The following is a 17,624-nucleotide window of genomic DNA, read 5'->3' as shown; positions in this document are numbered from 1 at the left end:
TGCCATTCCCTCTGCCAAGAGTCTTCACGTTCTCTCCTCTTTGACATCCAGATCTCAATCCCAGGGTCAACTACTCAAGAGGCCCTCCCTGTCCTTCTGTCTCCAGGACCCATTCCCCATTCTCCACACCCTGTCTCCTCTCTTCTTCATGCTTGGCAGTACTGAGAGCCTTCTGATTTGTTTGGTTTTACTGTTTGTCTGTCTCCCTCACTTCAGTGGAATGTCAAGTCTTTGAGAACAAGGATTTTCTCTTGTTCGCCACCGTGTCCCCCCAGCACCGAGAATGGTCCTGACATCATAGAACGTGTATGTGGGCACCTGCAGTTGGGCTGAAGTATTTCTGTGGCTGTGCCTGACCCTTCCCTGCTTCTTGCTCCCCTGCATGCTGTTTCTTCCACAGGGATGGACTGCCCCACAGTCTCCACAGGTCTGAACTCTGACTCTTCTTTTTAGGGAAAAAAAAAAAAAAAAATCTCCTTTTCCCAGTTTCTCTATCTGGGAATGGTCTTCCATGTGGCCCTTCTTGTTTATCTTAGTTTTTTGTGAACATGGTTTGTCTCTGTGAGGTTGGGCCCAGCTGACTCTGCTGGATGTCCATCCCAATGAATCAGTGCCTTACCCAGAGCAGACAGATGCTTAGGACCTACTTGCTGTATTAGTACTTGAAGAGACAGTATAATTTAGTCGGCTGCTGGTTCAGAAGGCAGAAATCTTAATTAGACTTTTGCATTACCTGTTTGCCTGGCCGACTTCTCGCCTCCCCCTGTCCCTGGGTGAGATGCCAGCGCCTGACTCGCTGCAGAGCCCCCTCCCCACCCCCGCCCTGACCTCTGGCTGTGATGGCTGGAATCAACGAGATAATGTTCCATGTACTTAGGGGAAGGTGCTGAATAAATACAGGTGACTTGTTGTTTGTTATAATTATGTTCTTTGAGTCCTGTGCTGCATACTGAGCTGTAGAATGCCTCAAAGAGTGTTTTAGGAATGAACTATGAGGTGATTGTAGAACACTTTGCAAGTCTGTCACATCGGGTGCATGGCACTGGCAGTAAGGCATGTTGAACTGAAGGAGGCGGCAGGGAAGATGGGCTGCAGGTTTCTGTGTGGTGCTGTTCCACATATGGGTGTGTGCTCTTGCCTCCCCCAGACAGTTCCCTAATCGAGCTGCTGAGATCGGAGGCTTGTGACGTTCAGAATAAGACCTAACAATACTTGTGTGGGGTTTAAATGGCATTGGAAATCATTCATGAGGCAAAAAGCTATGATTTCCCCTAGATTAACATGCAGGCTGGGGTTTGGCGTGCCGAAATTCACTGTTTTGGTCTCTAGCCCAAACATGCTAGAGTCATTATATTGTCATGTGGTAATTAACTGTTCCTGTAATACAAGTAATAAATATTAAGCCTAAGAGGTACTTTAGCAATGCCTTTTACATAATCCAAAACGATATTCAAATGCTGTAGGCGTTGAGTCATTCAACTGTACTGTAGTAAAGTTTGAAGTTTAATACATAGAGATTTTTGAACATTCAGTTCATTCTTTATTCTATGACCAGTTCTGCTACTTAGGCATTAACCTTTAATCATGTTCAATTAAATATATATGCCGTAATGAATAATTATAAGATTGCCAGAATTTTCATTTACAATATAATGCTTTGAAAATTTGTCTAAAGCTCCTAGTTACCATTCACTTGATAATGTGCGTATTATTTTTATATGTTACTGAATTCCTTGCTGAATCTAACGAGGGAAACTATTTTTTATTCAAAGCAGACACAGTGGGTCCTGGCCTCTTAAAAGGAATGGACTGGAAAAGTTGTCAAGAGAAATTTGGGGGATGGAGGGCCGCATACTAGCTTAGCTCTTTAAAATATAATTTGTACTGGCAGTTGTGCTGGGAAACCTACAGCAATGAACATTCAGAGAATTTTATAGAAGCGCAGTGGTTCTTCTCCTCAATTCTTCCCTGACCCCTGTTTCAAGTTAAAGTTGTCGTTTTACATGGACGGGGCCACAGGCAGTACTCTCTTTTATCTCCTTCAGGTCATTTGCCCAGCATAAGGCCATGTGGGGAGTGGGAAGAGGAGTGGGGGTGGGAAGGTGTCCAGGGAAGATACTGAAATTAAAAAAAAAAAAAAAAAAAGCTGCACCTGGAATGTTCTGAGGATGTTCATTCTGTAGTGCTATTACCACTCCTACTTACAAGGAACCATCTCCCCGAAATAGCTTTTGAAATCTAATTTAGTACAAATTTTTTAATGCTGATAAAAATAATAATGAGAGGCTACAAATGAGAAAGCGATGAGGTCGTCATAAACTGTATATACGCACAGAATCAGTGCCCGGCTGCCGGGGTTTCACATGATGGGTGGTGTTAAACGCTGTGCTGGACAAACGCTGTGCTGGACGTGCCGCGGGGCCTGCCTTTTGTAAATCCCACCAAGACGCTGGCTCCTCAAAGCGCTCCTGGCTCCTGGTGGCCCCGCCGACTGAGGCGTGGTAGACGGAGCCCTCGTTTCCAGGAACCAAGGGTGGTCTGAAAAATTAACTGCTCTGGTATTTGAAAATTAAGTGAGCGCTTGGATATATACCCTTGTTGATCCACTGGGCTCTGTGTTTAGCATTCCTCAACCGGAGACTAAATCTTTGCAGCCGTCTCACAAGTGATGCTGGCGTCCATACCAGAAATATCTTCCGTAATCTTTTCTAAGCCCAGCAGACTCGGGTATGCTTCTACTCTGACGGGGCCCCAGAGTCCTAGAGGAAGTGCCCCACTGGGGCCTGGCAGGTGGATTATAAGTACAGCAGAAATAAAAATAAAGACCCAACTGATGCCAGAAGAACATTTAATGTCTCACCATTTTGTGCTGAATGAACGGTAAAGGCAAAGTCCGCGCCTGTACCCCAAATTCCACATCTGCAGTGTCCGATTTTAGGTCCAGATCTGTTGCAGGAAAGGGGACCCCTTCCATGGCCCGAGAGCGGGCTCTTGTCTAACACTCGGGAATGAATTGTCCGAGGAGACACAGGTGCTGACAAAGCAAGAGACTTTATTGGGAAGGGGCGCCCGGGCAGAGAGCAGCAGGGTCAGGGAACCCCGGAGAACTGCTCTGCCACATGGCTCCCAGTCTCGGGTTTTATGGTGATGGGGTGAGTTTCCGTGTTGTCTCTGGCCAATCACTCTGACCCAGGGTCCTTCCTGGTGGCACATCCGTCGCTCAGCCAAGATGGATTCCAGCAAGGATTCTCGGAGGCTGGTAGGACTTAAGGACTGGCGTCTCCTCTCTCCTTTTGACCTTGCCCGAATTCTTCCGGTTGTTGGTAGCTTGTTAGTTCCGCATTCCTTACCAGGACCTCCCGTTGTAAGAGAACTCATGCGAGTGGCTACTGTTGTTCCTGGCCAGGGTGGGCGGTTTCGGTCAGTGGTTCCCCTCACAAATCCAGTTTTTTTGTAAGTGAGTCTGATGGTGGAGAGCACATTGAATTGGCTGCAGGACCTCTCATAACTGGCCCAGATGCCCTTCTCCTGCTGTTTGTACTCTAACCAGGACTGTGGTGACCTCCTGGCTGGCTGGCCCGCCGGCGCAGGACGGGTCACAGCAGCTGGGTCACCAGCTGTGCCTCTGAGGAAAGACAGAACAGCCGAGAGCAGAAACCCAGGGTTCTCCCATCTTTAGATCACTAGCTGGTAAGCCCTGACTCTCCCCTGAGCATCCTTCATCAGGAAGGGAGGGCCGTGACAGAAGGGGGAGCCCGCCCCCTCAGGGGACCTTCCTCTTTGGAAGGACAGTCACTGGATCTCACAGACTTGGGTTTGAGATCTCTCTGCCCAACTAACCAGCCGGAAACCTGGGCCCATCAGGGCCCAGGACCCCGCATCAATGAGCTTTAGTTCCCTCTTCTGTGAAAGGAACGTGATCTGTGTGTCACATCTCTCTCCCAGGAGTGTCCTGGGGCTCAAATGAGAAAATGTCCGTAAAAGTGTTCTGTGATGGCCAGACGCTCTCCGGGTGTCAGGTGTTATTTCCAACTTCGTAAGAATTATTGGAAACTTGAGGCCTTCAGCACATTCCCACTCGCTGCTTCCTCCGCGTGGGCGCTAGGTGGTAGGTGATTTTCCCGGGCTCCTCCCCTTGCCGCTGCGTGTATCTTTCTTCCTATCAGATCAGGGAATGGAAAATCCTTTAAGTGTCACAGCAGGCCAGGGGAGTGGGCAAATCCCAGGGAGCCCGTGGCCATCCCCACCCCGTTTTCATGTACTGGGTCGGTCTGTGTGCATATCCCTTAGCAGCCACAGAGAAGCACGCGGTCCATCCAGCCGCGGGGCCTTGGGGAGCTGACTCCCTGGGAGCTGGGCGACCTGCTCCAAGCCTCCTCGAGGCCAGGAAGGTGGCTCGAATATGTCCAGAAGGGGGTGACGTGTGTTTCCCTCTCGCGCAGATCCCGTTCCGGCTCTGGACCTCGGACAGCAGCTCCAGCTCAAAGTGCAGCGCCTACATGACATTGAAACAGAGAACCAGAAACTTAGGGAAACTCTTGAAGAATACAACAAGGAATTTGCTGAAGTGAAAAATCAAGGTTGGTGGAAAATGTATTCATTCCTTCTGTTTTCTTTTCTTCTCTTTTTTCTTTTCTTTCTTTTTTAATTTTTAATTTTTTAATTTTCTTTTTTTTTTCTTTTTTAATTGCCTTCCCCATACTGTTGGAACCAGCTCTGATTGTCACCTTCATCATAAAGTCCGGGTGGGGCAAGAATCAGAGTCATTAAAGAGAGATAATAATAATGCTTAGCAATTGAGAAGGAAAACTTTACCTCTGCACAACGACTGCATATGATTTTATTGCCCTCCCGTCGGGACCGATCAGGATTCTTTTAAAGTTCTTCCTGAATCATCATGTAATAGGATCTGCCTTTTCAAAGACGGATGCGTTGCCTGCGGGTGACACCTGTCAGAGAGCCAGCTCATGATCAAAGGGTCACATCCAGTAAGTCATTTAATAATTGAGGCCAATACATTAAGGCTTCAGACGCAGCCTGCACGTCCCCACGCGTGAGCCCCGTGGTGTCCTGGTCACTGTCACCTATCCATGACGAAGTTAACGAAGGAAAACAAAACAGCTTTTTGGCAACAAGGAGAGAGGGCAAAGGTTGCCTGGCTTTTCCTGTCAGGGAAGAACAAAGAAATCTCTCCCACACCTAAAATCCAGACGTGTCCCAATCGGGAGCCTCTTGGCTTCCTTGTCTTGAGGAAAATCACTGCCCCATCTGACAGCCGCTGTAGGTTTCTCAGCCAAGTCCAAGTAAAAGTGGGCCTGTTTGGTTTTGTTTGGGGGTGTGGGTGAGGAAGGTGACAGAAAAGAGAGCAAACTGCTTGGGGGACTTCCCCTGAGGGCTGGAGAAGGAATTACCTGATGAAGATTTTTTTTTTTTTTTTTTTTGGCTGTGCTGGGTCTTCGTTGTTGTGTGCAGGCTCTATGGCACGTGGGCATCAGTTGTTGTGGCGCCCGGGCTTAGTTGCCCCGAGGCATGTGGGATCTTCCCAGACCAGGGCTCGAACCCGTGTTGCCTGCATTGGCAGGCGGATTCTTAACTACTGCACCACCAGGGAAGTCCCTGATGACGATTATTAAAAGCATCCTTGGGTTTTGAGACCTTTGGACACCGGCTGGCGAGGAGGGGTCGTGTGCGGAAAGGACCTGGGAAGAGGCAGGAAGGTCCAGGCCTGGGCAGTAAGGACAGCAGGCCCTCGGGCCCCTTCCTCGGGGACGCCACTTCAATCTGGCCCACAGGGAGCTGTGAGCCTGTGGGACCCAAGGGACAGTTTGGTCCCGCTGGGGAGCAAGGTGAGGACTTAGGAGCTTGGGGTCCAGTGAGGGAAATGCTCCCTTCCCCCAGCAGGACTTGGCTCTGGTCAGAACCACCCAGCGCCCAGCGGAAAGAGAACCTGTAAATTCTGGTTCTGCACATTTCCTTCCAGTGACCTCTGGCATCTTATTTTGACAGATCCACCGTTTGGGTTTCCTTCAGTTTGATTTGGTTTTGTTGTAGGGCCTGGTCGCCCTCCCCCCCTGTTTTGTCAGCGCCCCAGGGCCAGTTGCCCAGCGTGGGGATCATCGCCTCCCCAAAGGCCTCACCTGATGGACATTTCTAAATGAAATGCAGAGCCTAACGGACTTCCCTGGCGGTCCAGTGGTTAGGACTGCACGCGGCGCTTTCACTGCAGGGGGCATGGGTTCGATCCCTGGTCGGGGAACTAAGATCCCACAAGCCACGTGGCGTGGCCAAAAAAAGAAAGAGAGAAAGAAAGAAATGCAGAGTCCAAGACTCAAGAACAAAGGCTCCAAAGGCCAGCAGACCGGGCCAGGGTCCCTTGGTTGCCACCACTTCGCTGTGCAGCCTGGAGCAAGTGGTCTCACATTGTTGAAGCCTCGTTTCCTTGGGTGGGGGCAGAATTCTCGTACTAACCCTGACGGGCTGTTGTAGGATTAAATGAGATGCAGCCGAGGCGTTAAGCGCTGTTCCCGACACTCAGTAAATATCAGCTGCTCTTAACTCAGCGCTGTGGCTTTTTCCAGAAATCGCCCCCCATCCTTCTCTTTGTTTATTGGTATCTTTACGGATTTTCCCCACTGCCAGGAAAATGCTGCTTTCCTCTCTTTTCTCCCCAGTATAAAAATGCTTTGAATTGGGAAGGGGTTGAGGTGCACATCACTTGTTTTAATCATCACAGCTGTAGTGTGGATGGATCAAATGTTAGAGCAGGACAGGAGTTTCTTTATCACATGCTGTAATTCTCCCCCACTCCATGTAAAAGTGAGTGAACGGGGCCCAGGCACAGCCCGTGGGAGCAGAGCTCTTCGTGTCCTCTCCTCCACGCCGCTCTCCCTCCTCCCCTGCTCATGCGGAGGGGACCCAGCTGGGACACGCCCAGGGCAATGTCCTGGACCCGGGCCCAGGTGCCAGAGGAGGGACCGAGGCTCCAGGACAAATCCGCCCCTGGCTCACTGAGCAGCCCACCTGGGCTGGATGTGACCCTACTTTGATCATGAGCTGACTCTCTGACAGGTGTCACCCGCAGGCAACGCATCCGTCGTTGAAAAGGCAGATCCCCATCAGACAGAGTGGGAGCCCCGAGCTAGTGCCCCAAACTCCCCTGGAAGGAGCATAGATGGGTCACACTGAGAAACCCATTGGGTTGAGCACCAGGGCCCAGGGGCTGCCCAGAGGTTTCCAACCCATTGCTCAAGGCAGAAATGCTGCGTGTTTACAGCCGCATTGACCATCGACTAAAAAGAATGTGCAGATGTTTCCAGAGGTGACCTGTCGTGTCCTCTGTGGACGTGTTCTGCTCCCTCCCCATCACTCCATGTTAACCATTGTGCTCACAGAGCATTTCTTCCAGGCCCCAAACACCCAGCCCGAGAGGCAGGAAGCCCCCTGTTCATCTCTCAGATACCCTGCCAAGGTCATTGGTCTTAATTCCCTGTCTCCTCCTCTGAGGAGAACCCTCTGGTTCCATTGGATGAAAAAGGCCCATTTCTTATCTTAATGAAAGAGCTTCTAGCTTTTATGCACCAAGCCACGTGGGTACAAATGCCCGGCTGCCTGGCTCCTGCTTGGCCCGGCGTGTCTGCGCAGCTCAGGGAGCAGAAGCTGACGTGAGTTACAGCCCGAAGGAACAAGGGCCACCAGTCCCAGCGCTTCCATGGGCAGAGACCTGGCAGGCGACGTTGTCGCCTGAGCCTGGAGCCCCGTTGTCACAGCCCCGTCGAGGCCGCACCCTGCTCAGCCCAGCCTCATGCCTCAGCCACTTTCTGAGCACCCACTGTGTCAGGTGCTGGGACGACCAAGGAACTCAGCCTTGCCCCCCGCGAGATGGACCCACGCCCAGGCAGGTGCGGTCCCCCAAGAGCTCCACCATCCTTGGAGCCGGGGCCTCGGTGCTCTGGCTCTGCCTGGGGCTGAGTTAGGACCCTGCCCTGTTCATTGCATCTGCTCTCGTGTTCCTATTTTGGGTCATTGAAGCAACTGCTGTAAACACGCACTTGGTGGTGGGGGAACCTGGGCTTTCCAGGGGCGACCCTGACCCCCAAGGGACCCTGCGTCCTGAGCACCGGGCACCGCAGGGCTTCACCACACAGCACTGCTTCCCACGCCTCTGGCACTCACCCTCCCTCAGCTGTGGCTCCCCTGGGCCCAGTCATCGGTTCTGCACACGCAGCCTGGGTCTGCCAGACTCTGGCCCCGGTGGAGGGTGCTGTCAGCACCCAAGCTCCGGGGCTGGTCCCTTCCAGCCGAGGAGACCGGCGCCCCATCCACTTAGCGCACCGTGTGTCTCATCACTTGTGAAACAGCAAAGGTGCAGCCCGTGGCCGGGGAGGTCAGTAGGCTTCTTCCAAAATGTGCGCACAATTATGAACCGTTTTCTTTGTAAGAAAGTACTTAAACCCACACTAAAACGTTATTAATCTTCCCTCAGTAGAGGACTAATTTAAGACTCATCAATAAGATGATACTATATTTTACCATTGATTTCCCCCCTCTTTTTCTTAAGTTGTATTAGAGAGACATAGTTCTTCTTCCAGCAAAATCCATTGATCCTCCTCAACCTAAATGTTTAAAGTTCAATTTAACATTTAGGGAGTAAAAGGTCTCCGAAGGGACTTGTAACCATTGATTTTGTGTCAGCGTTGAAGAGCTAAAGTTTAAAACACACCGATCCTCCTAGGTTACGAAAGCCGAGTATATATAGCCACATGGAACCATGCTTCTCTTACTGGAGTTTTTTTTCACCCCCTTCTGCAGAGGTAACGATAAAAGCACTTAAAGAGAAAATCCGAGAATATGAACAGACTCTGAAGAACCAAGCCGAGACCATAGCTCTCGAAAAGGAACAAAAGTTACAAAATGATTTTGCAGAAAAGGAGAGGTGAGCACGTTTTGGGATCTGCACGCACTGACGTGCTGACATATAATGTTTTACTTGTACACGTCACATCACAAGACAGTTTTTTTAAATGGACCTGTGAAATAAGCCCAGGTTGGAAACCAAAATCCTAGGGGCTCTAAGGCACAATTTTGTTTGAAAAACAAAGGTGTCCCTTGTTCTGTAATTTGTGAGATTGTGAGGTGACCTTGAGTGAAATGTACCAGTCTTTCCCATTGGTGGGTGGTGTCAGGTATGTCAAAGGGCGTGTCTTTCGGGGCCACATGGTGCCGGGGATTGAGCACAAAGCGTGTGTGGTTGGCACATGGGGGTGGTACCCTAGGCAAGATGAGAAGGGTGGGACCATCCCCTGCTGCGTGTCTTCTCTGGGAAGTCCAGGGAGATGCTGAGCTCCTGCTACCTTCTTAAGTGAATTTTGATATTTAACATCTCTCTCCCTCTCTCTCTCTCTCTCTCTCTCTCTCTCTCTCTCTCTCTCTCTCTCACACACACACACACACACACAATATCTTTTTTTTTTTTTAATTTTTTTTGTCTCTTGCCTCGTTTCATTACCTCACAGTGCTTCATACATCAAGGAGTTAGTATCAGTAAAATATATTAATGCACCATCCAAGGGCTGTGAGTGTTAGGTTTCCGCTGGCCTGCCTCACCCAAAACTTTGCCACAAATAATGAGTTGCTTTTTCACTAGTGTGATGACTTAATGAAAGTTAGATTTCTTTTTTTTTTTTAATTTTTTTTAAATTTTTTTTAAAATTTATTTATTTATGGCTGTGTTGGGTCTTCGTTTCTGTGCGAGGGCTTTCTCTAGTTGCGGCAAGCGGGGGCCACTCTTCATCGCGGTGCGCGGGCCTCTCACTATCGCGGCCTCTCTTGTTGTGGAGCACAGGCTCCAGACGCGCAGGCTCAGTAGTTGTGGCTCACGGGCCTAGTTGCTCCGCGGCATGTGGGATCTTCCCAGACCAGGGCTCGAACCCGTGTCCCCTGCATTGGCAGGCAGACTCTCAACCACTGCGCCACCAGGGAAGCCCGAAAGTTAGATTTCTTATAAAAACCATAGGAGTGTTGAACTTACCAATTCAAATTGCGTAAGTCAGGTCTCTCAGAACTCTGGTGAAGCTAAGGTTTAAAAATCTAAGCCTGTTACGTAGAAATGTGAGTCCATTAATGAGAGGCACTAAATGTCTGGTTACAAGTTAAGAGGCAGGCCCGGTGGTGGGGTTTTGTGGGTGTTTCCCGTGGACTTGGAATGCAGCTGCTCGGACTTCTATGAGGCAGGCTCCGTGGAGATCTCGGGCATCACCAAGGCCTCTCTGGGGCACCATTAAACTGGCTTCATTTAGAAAAGAAGAAGAATGCCCGCTACCCGCATTGCCAGGCCCTCTCGAGATGTTGTCTCAGCAAGTGCTCGGGATAGGCTTGCGGAGCAGACCATCTCATTTTACAGATTAAGCACCTGCCCGCACTCTCCCAGCGAGGCACCCGGGGAGGGGGGGCAGAGCCTGAGCCACCTCTGTGGCCCTGGCCTCCCTTTGCGCTGAGACTTGGCCTCCCAAAGCCCTCACTGCAGGACCAAAGCCAGTCCCTCGGGGTCAAGCCCAGATCTGCAGGGGATGCCGCACCTACGCTGCTGGGAGAGTGGGGCTGAGTACAGCCCCTGGGAAGGAAGTGAGCCCCACAGAGTCGGGGCTCCGAAGGATGAGCGGATTCTTGACCCAGCAGATGTGGAACTGGCACTAAATGTGTCTCCTAGGAAAGCACTCTGTGCCCAAAGAGATTTCTCACCGTATTACTGATAATTGAGGGGAGGGGGGAATGCAAGCCATTGAAATGCCTTGCCAACAAGAAATGGGTGCGTAAAAGAGGCCACCCCTAACGGGAACGTTATACGGCCTTTATAAAATAATAGTTTTGTTGAATTTGCAGTTACACCAGAAATGTATCCGGCATAATGCGAAGTGAAAAATTCATGATATTGAATTATAGACAGCGTGATTACATCTGCAGAGAGTAAACTTATGCGTTACAAAAGTAGGGAAATAAATTTCTATAGGAATTTAATATTATTAAGTTGACTTTTCAAACTAGGTAAAAGGATTGATTATATTAAAAGATGCAAATAACTGACCGCTGGGGGTGGGGAATGAAGCTAGATCTTTATCTCATTCTTTACACCAAAAAATTGAAATGGATTAGGATTTAAGTATTAATAATTAAATCATGTACATACTGGAAGAAAACGTGGGCATTTACTCTGTTTTTAATAATTTTGGAGTGGAGAGATCTTTCTACACATAAAAGAAAAGTTATATAAATACAGCTGCCTAAAATTTCACACAGACTTTTGAAAACGAGTAACAGTGAACAACATTTTTAAACCATCAAAAAACTGGGAAGAAATATTTGCACCACATAAGAAAAAGGGCTAATTTTCTTTATAAACAAAGAACTCTTACAAATTAATAAGAAAAAAACCCAGCGCTACAAAAAATGGGTAAAGGAGTTGAGCAGACAGTTCATACAAAGAGAAATTCTCAGCTTTACTCCAGAGTAAAACTAAGTTTAATTTTATCCAGTGTTGGCACAGCAGAACACTCTCGAATGCTGTTGGCAAGAGTTTAAACTGGTGAGGCTTTTTGTTGGAAAGTTTCTCAATATCTATCAAAACAACAAAAACAGTTGCACATACCCTTTCACCACTGTAGTTCCTCTGTTAGAATTTTATCCAACAGATTCACTGTCAGAATTATGCAGCAATACCTATGATGATCATTGCGGAATTGTTTAGTAGAAAGGGGTGATAAACCGTCTAAATGTCCATAGAGGCTTGGTTAAGTCAGTTGTTTAATAAGAATGAGGACAAACTATATATGCTGGGGTAGAACATTTCCACAGTACGGAGATAAGTGAAAAAGCTAGCTGCAGGATACCATGTGTGCTCTGATCCCTTTAGTATTAAAAGAAAGGGGCGGGGAGTGTTTATTACACTATAATATATCACATCTGAGTTTATATTATGCTACAGTATATTACATATTACATTGTATTTCTATACGTATAGAAAAATTCTAGGACTTCCCTGGTGGCGCAGTGGTTAATTAAGAATCCACCCGCCGATGCAGGGGACACGGGTTCGACCCCTGATCCAGGAAGATCCCACATGCCACAGACCAACTAAGCCCGTGCGCCACAACTACTGAGCCTGCGCTCTAGAGCCCACGAGCCACAGCTACTGAGCCCACGAGCCACAGCTACTGAAGCCCGCGCACCTAGAGCCCGTGCTCCGCAACAAAAGAAGCCACTGCAGTGAGAAGCCCGCATACCACAACAAAGAGCTCTCCACAACTAGAGAAAGCCCGCACTCCCCAACAAAGACCCAACGCAGCCAAAAATAAAATACATAAATAAATTTATTTAAAAAAAAAAAAAAAGAATGAGGAAGCCCTTTATTGTTTAAAAAAAAAAAAAGTAAAGAAAAATTCTAGGGAGCTACAAAAGAACTCTGAGGAGTGCCAGTGGAGCCAAGGGAAAGGACATTTTACCTTCCATGCTCTTATAGTATTTGTGGTGGTTGTTTTTTTTTTTAACGCAGAGCATTTATTAGTTTTATAATTGAAATATGTGCAAATGCAAGCAGTGCTTTTCCATAGATTTCCATAAATTTGGGTGCCTTTTTTAACTGTGCCATTTCTACTTTTCCGTATTCCCAGGTTTCTTCTTTATGAGAGCATGTGTTATATTCATATGATGTAAAAATAATAAACTTATTTTTAGAGATTTTTCTGCCAATGAGGAGGAAGGAATGCTATTTATTGACCAGGGAATTCATTTGGAGATCATGGGAAATATAAATACGTGGAATGTGGCTGCAAACATTCCGAATGTCCCCATTAGGTATTAGAGTTGCATTTGCATTCCATTCCAACAGAAACGGAACAGCTGTCGAATCTCTTCAGTACATCCTTTATTCCAACAAATTCCTTCATTGTGTCAGCAAAATGTAAATGTATCATTCTTCTTGGGCTAACTTCAGGAAACAATGAGTGCATGATGATGATTTTTCTTCCTTTTTTTTTTTTTTTTAAATATCTGGCATTTCAAGAACGAGCTACATTTAGGATAACCTTCTAGATCAGTTGCCTCACGTCAAGTCCCACAGGAAATACACCTCCCCTCGTGTGATGTGCGGGTACAAAGTCTGGGTGTTAAAGAACAAGGCATCAAGGCTCCTGGCATTACGAGTTGTAACCGGCCGCGAGCCTGTCACCAGCCGTGTGAAGACGGCTCATCGCCGTAGCTCCAGAACACACAAGATGCGTGAGTTGCTAAACAAGATGACCAATCTGGCTTCTTCCTCTTCCTTTTCAGAAAACTGCAGGAGACCCAGATGTCCACCACCTCAAAGCTGGAAGAAGCCGAACATAAAGTCCAGACTCTGCAAACAGGTGTGCTATTCTGCCTGCCGGTCGAGCTGCTACGGGCCAGTCTGACCTAGGGCAGGTTTTCTCCACCTCCCAGTCCCTCCAGGTCCCCTCTGACACCTGTCACCGCCGCCGCGGTGAGCCTGGAGGAGGGGGGGAGCCCACGCCCCAGCGTGCCTCAGACCCCCTCCTCCACAGCTCCCCACCTCGACTGCATGAGTCACCCACACTGAGTGGTTCCTGTCGAGGTGGGAGGCTCCGAATCCCATTTGCATCACTGCCACAAGCCATCCTTTCTTCCTGCTCTTTTTCCAACAAACAAGTCTAAATCACCAAACTGTCAAGGGCTGACGTCTCGTTTGGAACAATAATGAGGGCAAAAAAAACCCTTATTTCTACCCTGTGAAGTTAAGGAGAACAGTAATAGCAGACCTTTAAAACTTTAGATGCCTAAAAAGGTTATGCTTAAGTTTTTATCGCTTCTTTAAACTTCTTTCTGCCTTTTTTCTTTTTGTTCTGAAAGCGAAATGGCACTATATATTTAATTTAAACGTGGGGAAAAACATCAGAAGACATCGTAGTCCAAGTTCAAAAAAAACACAAGTGACAGAGTGGGAGAAACTAATCCTAACAAATTCACAGTCAAACAATATCCAAAAAATATAAAGCTCACTTACAAATCAATAAAAATAGATAAACCGTCCAGGAGAACAATGGGCTAAGGATGAGAGCAGGCAGTTTGCGGAAGACATACGCGCGGCCAATACACATATGAAAAAATGTTAATTTTGAACAGGCGGGGAAATGCTAATTAAATCAGTAAAAGATTGTTTTGCCTGTCAGACTGTCGAATTTTTTTTTTTAATTGATCATTTCCAGTGTTGGTGAAAGTATAGGAAAATAGTCACACTCTTAGTATTGACGTGAATGTAAATCGACTCTTGGGAGGCCAGCTGAGTGATATTGATCTGAAGTTGAAACACCCATGCTCTTTACGTAGCATCTTCCTTTCTAGGTGTCCTGACTCCCCGGGCATGTGGCAAGCCCTGTACAAGAGCTAAGTTGTTACTGTCATTGCCAATGTCCCAGCATGGAGAGATTTCCATATGTCTGCTAAGGGCAGAGGGCAAATCTCAGAAGATATTTGTATCATCCTATTTATGAAGGGGGAGGGGTGTGAAATACATATATACACACACACATACACTTAAATATATATGCAATTAGGTATGGAAATATTTTTTAAATAGTGAAATTTATTTAAAAGCAGGAAACTTACACAATAAACTAGTAACAGTGGTTATCTCAGAAAAGGCGCATGGGATGAGGTGAGGTGGCAGTGGAAGGGGATTTTTCTGTTCCATGCTGTGTATACTTTTGTAATCTTTGCCTCCTTTGAAATGAGACTGTATTACATGTATACTTTTTCTTTCTGACTTAATGTGAACAATTAGTATATTATGGTTTTATGTCCTCTGCCTTTCAGCGCTGGAAAAAACTCGAACAGAATTATTTGACCTGAAAACCAAATATGATGAAGAAATTACCGCCAAGTAAGTCTCTGCCTGGCTCCCTCCATCGGCATGCATTTGGTCAGGTGTCATCCGATTTTGCTAATCCATGAAAGATTTCCCTGCCTCACCCTCCTGTTTATTGACTTTGCAAAGCGGTACGGGGTTTCGAAGATGCTTGGCCTCTGAGCTGCTGTAAGGAACAGGGTGTCGTTCCCATGACTTGCTTGCATCAGTTTAAAACCCAAGATGTGGTGCTCGCTTCGGCAGCACATATACTAAAACCCAAGATGTGACAGTAAGCTCTGTCTGGTGCTCTCAGAACAATCCTTCCAACTGAAACTTTTTTCCTTAATTATTGTGAAGCCTGGCCACCACTGTGCCTTTTTCTAAGAAAGTTTGAAAAAGAGTCAGTGTAGAGAAGATGTGATACTTGGGACATTTTGTGGAGCTTGGTCTGTGCCAATGGCATCACCTTTCACCTGTGCCTTCACTCCCACACAGGTGTATTTGTTCAAATCCCACCTTATGGTGCTGGGCGTCCGCGTGCGGACACACCCAGAGGGGGCGTGTATCTTTGGGCAGGTGTATCACACGAGGGTCTTGTGGGGAGGAAATCAGTGATGCACTCCGGGTACACTGTGGCTAGCCTACCCTCCACGCAGAACACCAGGAGGCAAGAAGTCATGTTGACGTAAATCAAGAAAGCTGAAGGAGCAACAGATCATCCCCTGACAATGCCAGGCTAGAGTTAGAACAACTTTTTCCTGTCCCACCTCCCCCAGAAACCCATGCGTCCCCAGCGCCGCCCCACCCCAGCCGTGACAGCTGTGTCTGCAGTGAGAAGCGTCTCCTGCTGTGCTCACACCGGGCCTCAGGGGGCGCTGGCGAGTGGGGAGGGGGCTCTGAGCAGCGTCGCCCTCCTCCCCGGCGCCTGCTCCGTGTGGGGCCCTGGTACTCGGCATCCCTCAGCCCCATCACCTTTGCCCTTGGCCTTTGAGGTTGCTGCTGGGCCAGCTGCTCTCAGGGCACGTTGAGGGGGCAGTAGGGCAGCCCTTGACCTTTGCTCGGGGTTGTTTAGCAGCTCGAGATCTTGAGAGCCCAGCTACCCAGGTCTGGTGGTCAGAACCAGTTTTGATCATGAGCAGAGATCTTCTGCGCAAAGACTAAAGCATCCTGGTCCGTCTTGGCGACTCCGGCTGACTTGTTGGCATGTCTAATCCCGGGGGACCCCGCCGGATCACTGTCGCCTCTCGGTGTGCTGAAATGAGACTTCAGGTGGTACAGAAAGAGCCGGTTCTAAGGTCCCGTGACCGTTACAATTGCGCTTTGAAAACTGGTGGTTCTGGTATTAACCCTTCCGACCCCGGGCATCACTGTCAATGGGCCAGCAGGCGTGCGTCTCCGCCCTCCCCTCTGAGCCCACAGCATGAGAGTTCCTCACCTCCCAAGACGTACCCTCCGAGGCACCACGCCAGCTGCTGTCACCCTGGGGTTCCTCGGTGTCCGTGTCCGGCTTCCCTCTTCTGCCCGCGTGTCATCCTTGTTTTTCTACTATTTCCACCTGGACTTTATTCTACTATGTAGGTTGTTGTTCTCAGTAAATTCGATTTTTTAAAATTATAATGTTTTAGTCTGATACATAGCTCTAGCCTTAAGTTTATAGCATTTCTTTTCTAAAAGACTTTGATCTGAAGATGCTGTGCTAATTCCCTGATTCATTCACTCTTATCCACATCATCTTACTTGCTGACAAAATTCATGATGACTTTGGGAGTGATAAGTTGGATTATTTCATTAATTTCTGTTAATTTATTTTTGTTAAACCACACCTCTTTCTAAAAGGCATAGATACATCTTGCATATCTACAATCAACCAAAGTTGGCTTTATTATACACTTAAAAAAAACTTTTGTGAACCCAACCTCTAAGCCCGTCTAAGCCCATGGTTTTCAAACTGTGGGTCACAATCGTGAAGTCAATTTAGCGAGTGGCAACTGGCTAGTTGGGTAATAAATAGAATATAAAACAAAATAATGGAATAGAATAGAAAATGTCATGGCTCATGGCACACAGTAAAGTTAGGCATTGTTTTGTGACACTTTTGTTTAACTCGTGTGTAAATCTGAAAGTACAGAGTTATTGAGCCACAGCATAAAATGTAGTTCTTCCTGTGGATCTCAGTCAAAAACCATTTCGAAAGCCGCTGCTCAGAGACTGTCACCAAAGCTCAACTTCCAGAAGCCAGTGTCTCCCGCCGTGTTCCCTGTGTGCACAGGGGGGGAGGTGTACCTACTGCCTGGTGACACCAAGCATCTGCAGAAACTATTGGGAGTTGACAGCCGAGAATGCCACCTGTCATATGATGGCTAAGTACTGGGCCGTGGCTGAGAGCCACAACTTCTTACTTCCTTCTTGGGCTTCTAAAAAGCCACACAGAAAATTTGTGTCCATGTAATTGGTTTGCCTTAGGGGTTGAGGAAGCAATGGCACCGAGAACAGCCGTCTAGGAAGGACTTAACCTTCCCCAGCTCAGGGCTGTTGGTCTTCTCTAGGGAGGGCACGTGGCGACCAGGAGTGCCTGGGAGACAGAAAGGGGGAGGAGGGGACATCTTGTCCCTGTCCCCACCCTCTCTCCCTGCCTCACTGTGCTCAGGGCCAGGGTGATGCTTGGGGATGATTCCCGTCTCTCAGCCAGCAAAGAGCTCAGTCACCTGCTCCCAGGTGATCCTGCTCCCTG

The 17,624-nt window shown here is 48.0% G+C and overlaps 1 protein-coding gene across 16 annotated transcripts in view; it reads left to right on the top strand.

The window, feature by feature from the left end:
- The window catches only part of CUX1 (cut like homeobox 1), a 371,169-nt gene that overhangs the window by 224,720 nt on the left and 128,825 nt on the right, over positions 1 to 17,624 (top strand). For all 16 annotated transcript variants that reach the window (XM_082431223.1, XM_082431222.1, XM_082431221.1 and 13 more), the window contains exons 5-8: positions 4,443 to 4,580; positions 8,809 to 8,932; positions 13,321 to 13,397; positions 14,860 to 14,926. In XM_082431223.1, coding sequence (XP_082287349.1) covers positions 4,443 to 4,580; positions 8,809 to 8,932; positions 13,321 to 13,397; positions 14,860 to 14,926 — 406 coding nt within the window. The remainder of the gene's footprint in view (positions 1 to 4,442; positions 4,581 to 8,808; positions 8,933 to 13,320; positions 13,398 to 14,859; positions 14,927 to 17,624) is intronic.

The sequence above is a fragment of the Balaenoptera physalus genome, assembly GCF_965194825.1.
Source record: "Balaenoptera physalus genome assembly, chromosome: 16".
In the NCBI taxonomy this organism is placed as follows: Eukaryota; Metazoa; Chordata; class Mammalia; order Artiodactyla; family Balaenopteridae; genus Balaenoptera; species Balaenoptera physalus.
The sequence above is the reverse complement of the archived record's forward strand: the minus strand, read 5'-3'. Positions and strand labels throughout refer to the sequence as shown.